Source organism: Morone saxatilis, unplaced genomic scaffold, assembly GCF_004916995.1.
Source record: "Morone saxatilis isolate NCDOM2014 unplaced genomic scaffold, NCSU_SB_2.0 Contig23, whole genome shotgun sequence".
NCBI lineage: Eukaryota > Metazoa > Chordata > Actinopteri > Moronidae > Morone > Morone saxatilis.
Window position 1 is genome coordinate 665,493 of NW_023339796.1, and position 6,499 is coordinate 671,991.

The 6,499-nt window shown below is 46.7% G+C and overlaps 1 protein-coding gene across 1 annotated transcript in view; it reads left to right on the forward strand.

The window, feature by feature from the left end:
• Positions 1-5,974, forward strand: part of smg7 (SMG7 nonsense mediated mRNA decay factor) — a 13,556-nt gene extending 7,582 nt beyond the window's left edge. The window contains 11 exon segments of the mRNA XM_035670468.1: positions 293-421; positions 424-467; positions 1,097-1,193; positions 1,682-1,846; positions 1,941-2,024; positions 2,026-2,068; positions 2,071-2,087; positions 2,306-2,416; positions 2,418-2,438; positions 2,440-2,469; positions 2,979-5,974. Coding sequence (XP_035526361.1) covers positions 293-421; positions 424-467; positions 1,097-1,193; positions 1,682-1,846; positions 1,941-2,024; positions 2,026-2,068; positions 2,071-2,087; positions 2,306-2,416; positions 2,418-2,438; positions 2,440-2,469; positions 2,979-3,092 — 855 coding nt within the window. The 3' untranslated portion in view covers positions 3,093-5,974.
• The last annotated feature ends 525 nt before the right edge of the window (positions 5,975-6,499 follow it).

A 6,499-nucleotide genomic window follows, 5' to 3' on the forward strand; every position in this document is an offset into this window, starting at 1 on the left:
CTCTCTTCTTCTGTCTCTCTCTCTGTCTCTCTCTGTCTCTCTCTCTTCGGGGCTCTCTCTCTCTGGCTCTCTCTGTCTCTCTATGCGTCTCTCTCTGTCTCTCTCTCTCTCTCTCTCTCTGTCTCTCTCTCTGTCTCTCTGTCTTCTCTCTGTCTTGTCTCTCTCTTCTCTGTCTCTCTCTCTCTTCCTCTCTGTCTCTGCTCTCTCTCTCTCTTCTCTCTCTCTCTCTCTCTTCTCTCTCTCTCTCTCTCTCTCTCTGTCTGTCTCTCTTCCTGTCCTCTCCTCTCACTAGGACAACAAGCCGGTGTCTTCTACGCCGCCTGACCTGTTAAAAACCTCTTAGCAGATTTTTAGGTGGAGGAGGAGGGAGCTCGTCTTTACTAAGCCTCCGTGATTTCTTCCAGGCCTGGCCGGCCCCCTGTAGGCTCTGCTCCTGGACCAAACATATTTGTATGTAGCTCTGTCTTGTGCCCGCCCCCCATCCTGCAACACCCCAACCTCCACACCTAAAGCCACTCTGCTCATCATTCACACCTTGTGATATTATATATTATTATTATTATTACCTATTTATTATTGTTATTGTTATTAATAATATTATTATCATCATCATTATTCATATTTTATTATTTATTATTATTATCATTATAGTATTAATAATTATTTTATCATCCATTATTATTCATAGTGTAGTGATTATCGATTTGATAATTACTATTATTATTTATTATTAGGTATTAGTATTTGTTATTATCTATTATTATTATGTATTAGGTAGTTAGTAGTAGTAGTAGTGTAGTATCATTATTAATAATTAGTATTCATGATATTTATTATTATAATTAGTATCATTATTAATTAGTATTATTATAATTTTATGGATTATTATTTTAGTGCATGTTGCTCAGATTGAGTTGGAAAACTGGACTGTTGCTATAGAAACCTGTCTGTTAACACAGAGCTGTATAGTTGTGCAGATTAGGTGAGGAGATGGAACTCTTCCTTCATTTGGATCATTGTTCAGTGAGTCTTCTTTCAGCTTCAGCAGCAGCTGTGTGTCTGTGTCCTCAAACCCGATCTGTCCTTCCTCTCACAGCTGCCCAACCAGAGCCCGCATGGAGAGCGGCCCGAGGTTCGTCGGCCAGTCCTCTTCTCTTCCTGGCCTATGACTGGGTTCCCCCATTGCAGCTTTTGTGAGACTCCCACAGCGCTCTGTCCGTACTGTCAACACTCAAGGCCTGATAATAAACATCTTTATATCTGACACATAACGCAGCCTCAGAGACCCACAGTGAACTTGCGTTACAGCAGCGATTCTATGGAAGACTGATCCGTAGCTCGTGCGTAGGTCCCTGTTCGCTCCCAGAGTCCGGGCTGTGTTCACTGCAAGCATGTTGGCTCAGGTGTCACGTACAGAGCGGGCCCTAGCTGCCTGCTTTGTCCTCATACATGTAAACATGTGTTTGGGTAGTACTGGTTTCCCAGGTCTGGTTGAGGTTCTGGTTCAGGTTACAGCCGGTTGTCTCCTTGCTCCGGATAAATGGCAGAATATTAACTTTAATGTTTCTGTTAATGAAGACGTTCTGTAGCAGCTGGTTGTTTTACTAATAAATAACACTTGCTTAATCAGTGTTGATTATTGGACCATCAATCGGGAGCCTTCATGGTGTTTCGTGTTCAGGAATTACAACCAGAAGCAGCATTCTTCAGCCAGGGCCTACGGCAAAACCTGCCGCCAGCTCCAGCCCGACGTTCCCGATGGATGCACCAGGAGCCGTCCCTCTACTCCCTTGTTCGAGGCACTCCCTGGTCCCTCCTCCCCGCCAGCTCAGGGTACGTCACACCTGTATGATGTAAATCCGCTCACACCGAACACTTACACACGCCTTGACGTTCAGCTGCGTTCTGACTTGGCAGATTCACTCCACCGCCGGCGGAAGGCAATCCCCTCATCTCGTCCAACCAGCAGCCTGCCGCCTCCCCCCCCACACCACAACCACGGAGCCATGCCCTTCTCTAACTTCGGGGCCCATAGGATAATCCGGCAGCCGGGACCGCCGGGTCGTGACGCTGGAAGCGACAAGACCGTGATGCTTCTGCTTACATCATCCAAATGCTGAAGACTGTAGTTTCAAAACGGAGAAGGACTGATTATGTCAACATAGAATGCGAATCTATAGAGGAGCTGTTTCAAACTGCAGCCCTATATATTGATGGCCACACCATGTTCTCCATAACACCTCACTCAACTGGTCCGACTCAGATCTGCTCACATGTTCATCCTGTGGTTGTTGTGGGTTTTCAGGGAGCGGTCAGCGGGTTCGGTCTGGGACTACTGCGGCCGGCAAGCCTCATCTGCAGCTTCAACACCAGCTGGCACCAGTGACCGGGCCGACGGCAGTCCTGGACCAATCAGGGAGTCTCCGATGGAGGAGTCGCTCTTCCACCGTGCTGCTCGACAGCCTCAAGGTGTGTGTGTGTGTCTGTGTGGTGTGTCTGTATGTTGTGTCTGTGTTGTCTGTCTGTGTGTCTGTCTGTGTGTGTCTCTGTGTTGTACAGTTGTGTGTGTGTGTGTGTGTGTTCTCTCTGTGTCTCGTGTGTGTGTGTGTTCTGTGTGTGTGTGGTTGTTGTGTCTCTGGTGAGTGTGTGTGTGTTTTGTGGTCTCTGTGTGTGTGTGTGTGTGTTTGTGTCTCTGTGTGTGTTGTGTCTCTGGTCGTGTGTGTACAGTGGTGTGTGTCTCTGTGTGTGTGTTTGTGTGTGCTGTGTCTCTGTGTGTGTGTACAGTGTGGTGTGCTCTGTGTGTGTGGGTGTCTCTGTCGGTGTGTTCTCTCTGTGTGTGTGTGTCTCTGGTGTGTGTGTGTCTCTGTGTCGTGTGTGTCTCTGTGTGTGTGTGTCTCTTCTGGTGTGGTGTGTGTGTGTGTCTCTGTGGTTGTGTGTGTCTCTGTGTGTGTGATCACTAACTCTCTGCTCCTCTGCAGTCGATCTGGTCGAGCTCCATGATGCAGCCGGGCCCGTCGGCTCTGGAGCAGCTCCTCCTGCAGCAGAAGCAGAAGCAGCAGCGAGGTCACGGCGCCATGAACCCGCCTCACTGAACGGCAGGCCGCGGCGGCACTTTGTGTCCGGACGTCAACAAAAAACCACCACCAGGAGAAAACGGGAGGAGAAAAAAAACAAGAAGTTTGACGAAGACGAGCTCCAACTAAAATTAAACCGGTGAGAAACGGTGGAGGCTGGGGAGGCGACACGACCCCCCGACGAGGCTGTGGAGGAGCGGTGACACCCCTCCTGGACCGGAGGGCGCGGGATCTCTTCAACCGTGGTGCCACGCGCCACGCCACCGCCGGGTTCCCTTCAACCCGCGGAAATCTGAACATTGAGGAACATACCCCCCCCTCACCACCACCACTGCCCCCCCCCACGCCACATCTCCGCTCTCATCCGAAAGAACTTAAAAAAAATAAAATAAAGCCGACCTCCTGGACGTCTGCTCGGTCCGGTCGGAGCGCCGGTTTTTAGCGTCTCCGCCGCCGCAGACTGAAGCGGGGACGTTGTGAGAGAGCGAGGACGGTGCGGTGGTCGGATTCAGGGGGGCGGGGGTCAGGTGAAGCAGCGGGGGTCAATATAGACTGGACTTTCTGATCTCTCATTCATTTTCATTACTGAGGAGGAGGAGGAGGAGGAGGAGGAAGGCTCTCTGTAGTTTAGTGGTTGAATGAAGGAAGGAAAGGAGGACGGTGGGAGTTGGGACAGCTATATAAATATATAAATAAATATATATTGCCATAGTTGGACTTTAAACGGACCTTGTCTCGTAGCCGTGTTGTGAGAACGCCGCCTGTGAAGCGAAGCGTCACCTGGACTGTCCGAATCCTTTTTTTGAAGGAGGAGCCCGAGGGCGTGGCGGCGGTGACGGGACGGCTTCGTGGTGCCAGTAAACGTCACAGGAAGGGAAGAAGTACAAGAGAGGGGGGGCTAAGAACATAAAAAGCCCGTCACACTTAGGGATAGTATTACCGTTAGCTTCAGATTGCAGATATTAACAAAAAACTGTATTTTGTGATTTGTTCGTAGCAGTTTTAGCTTCACGCCCTCTGAGGTGAATACAGGTATGTCTATTAGCTTCCTGCTTGAATATTTTCGGGGTTCTCTTCCTCTCCGGCCTCTTCTTCCTGTTATTTCTTTACTTAATGAAGAAAAAAAAAGAAAAGATGTAACCCTGCTCGCTTACTTAACCTGCATTTACTGTTTCTTTTTGTTCATGTTCTGCCTTTTTACTAGTTTTAAGCAGCTCTGTCGGCTCTTGTGTGCCTGCTCACTGTCCCGTTACACTGACTGCTGTAAAGGTTAGCACGAGGCCACAGACAGACAGACAGACAGGCAGGCAGACAGGTAGGTGTATACAGGTAGTTGGCTCAGCCTGAATGTTTTCCACTATGTTTCCTTCGATAACCACTACCGCAGCTCGACCCTGTACAGCAGATTTTTTTATGAGTCGTAGCGTCCGGAAGCCCTGCAGCTCTTTTATTTAACCTGTGACTGAAGCCCATTTTCAACCTGAAGTACCCGGGAACTACGGAGCCACATGAACCACACTCAGGAACTAAAAGCTGATTTTTGTACAGTAACATTTGCACCCCCCCCAACAACAGATAAACCAGGAAAAGTAAGAAAAGAGTTGTAACAGAGTAGAAGAGTGAGACTTTGAGTTGTTCAGGGCGGTAACTAACTCTCTAAGTGATTAATACTTTACTTTAAATGACGTCTTCAAAAAAAGTTTGTTTTTGATCAGGACTGAAACCCGAACATGGAAGAGAGTTTTTCCACTTTGGCTTCAAAATAATAATCAAAGTTGTTGCCCAGTAATTTATCCACTGATCAGTTTGACTCAGTTCTATTATTCGTCTAAATATTAAGTAGAAAAGCAGTTTGAGATCCAGTTTTCTCACAAACTGAGTCTGTGTGTTGTTCCGGGCTCCAACTAACTCCGTCTCTCGAGTTATTGATTCATACTTTAGTTTAAAATGTAATAAAAGTTAGTTTTGGATCAGGTCCACAACGTGATGATCAGTAACGTGGCCCGTCTTTATAACTGCAGCGCCGCCCTGTGGTTTGTTTTACAGTTATTTATTTCTGCTCTTTGCCCGATGGTTCCTGGACCATCTGACCCGAACCCGATCGTTTATTTAGGAACTAAATGTAAAGTGTCCGAGTTCCTTAAAAAAGGTTCCTGAGTTCCTGAAAAGTTCCCGTGGTGGAAACGGGCTGAACGGCTCTGTTGGGTTTTATTTTTGCGGTTTCACCCTCGTAGAGCATTTACACGCCGTCGGTCCCGATAGTTTTTGAGCCAATCAGAAAGAAGCGAGTGACAGCTGACCAATCAGGGCGCTCCGAGGCTCCGGCGCCACCCTTACGGGCTTCAGGCTTTGTGGGATGTGACGGTTTAGACTGCAGCACTGTAAGTAACTTCCTGTCCAGTTTAAACCAGCAGAAAGCTGTTTTTCTACCTTCAAAGTAAAACGCCCATCGTTTAGTTTCCAAGGGATTAAAAAAAATAAAAGCCTGTTTTTATTTTCCCGCCGAGGGCCTTTTATTAACGCAGACTTCAGAGACGTGTCTATTTTCCGTGTGATTGTGCTTTTCATGTTGCATTTACAAAATGTATTTGAAAAATAATAAAGATAAAATATTAATGAATGTGAGGACGAATTTGGCCAGAAGCGTCAAGGAGAGAGGGACAAGTGCAGTTTGTTTTCATGTTAAAGCTGACCACGTGGATCTGAGCTGGGTTCTGGTTCTGGTTGCCTTTGTGTTATGTTTTTTGGAGTAAGAACAGAACGGACGGGGATCTGTCGACGACATTCCACTCTGGAAGATGTTTGGGAGGTTTCAGACAGGAAACATCAGAACTGAGCTGTGTTTCTGTCTCACTGGTGGAATCAGCCTTTAAATAAACGTAAACTATGTTCTCCCTTAACGCCGCCTCTCGTTATTTCTCCTTTAACAGCCGGGTTCGTCCTCTCTGACTCTACACAAACACTTGTTTCATTAATGATACACCATACGTCATACAACGTATTAATAACAAGCACATTGTGTTTAATTAGGAAAGTAGTTTAAAAACAGGCACACTGAGGGCAGCCATCTACAGTGCAGCCTGATCACTAATCAATACTCCCATTATTAAAGCATTAATCAACCTGATCAGCCTTTATCATACAGTTAGCTAGTGCTAATGACAATATTGCATTTAAAAGTCCCTGACCAAACTCCCTGACACAGACACAAAGGGCACCACTGATCGATAGATATTGATTGAATTACAGTCACTATAGAAGCATAACATGTGGATAAATCATAACGTCGGTTCATACAAGCACCTCGTATATATAAGTAGCCAAGAGGTTTGCTGTGATGTAAATTAAATACACGTCAGAACGTTCCACTAATAAAGTTGGTATAAGATGAATACACCTAAGTTGGAAAACAACATGGAACTCAC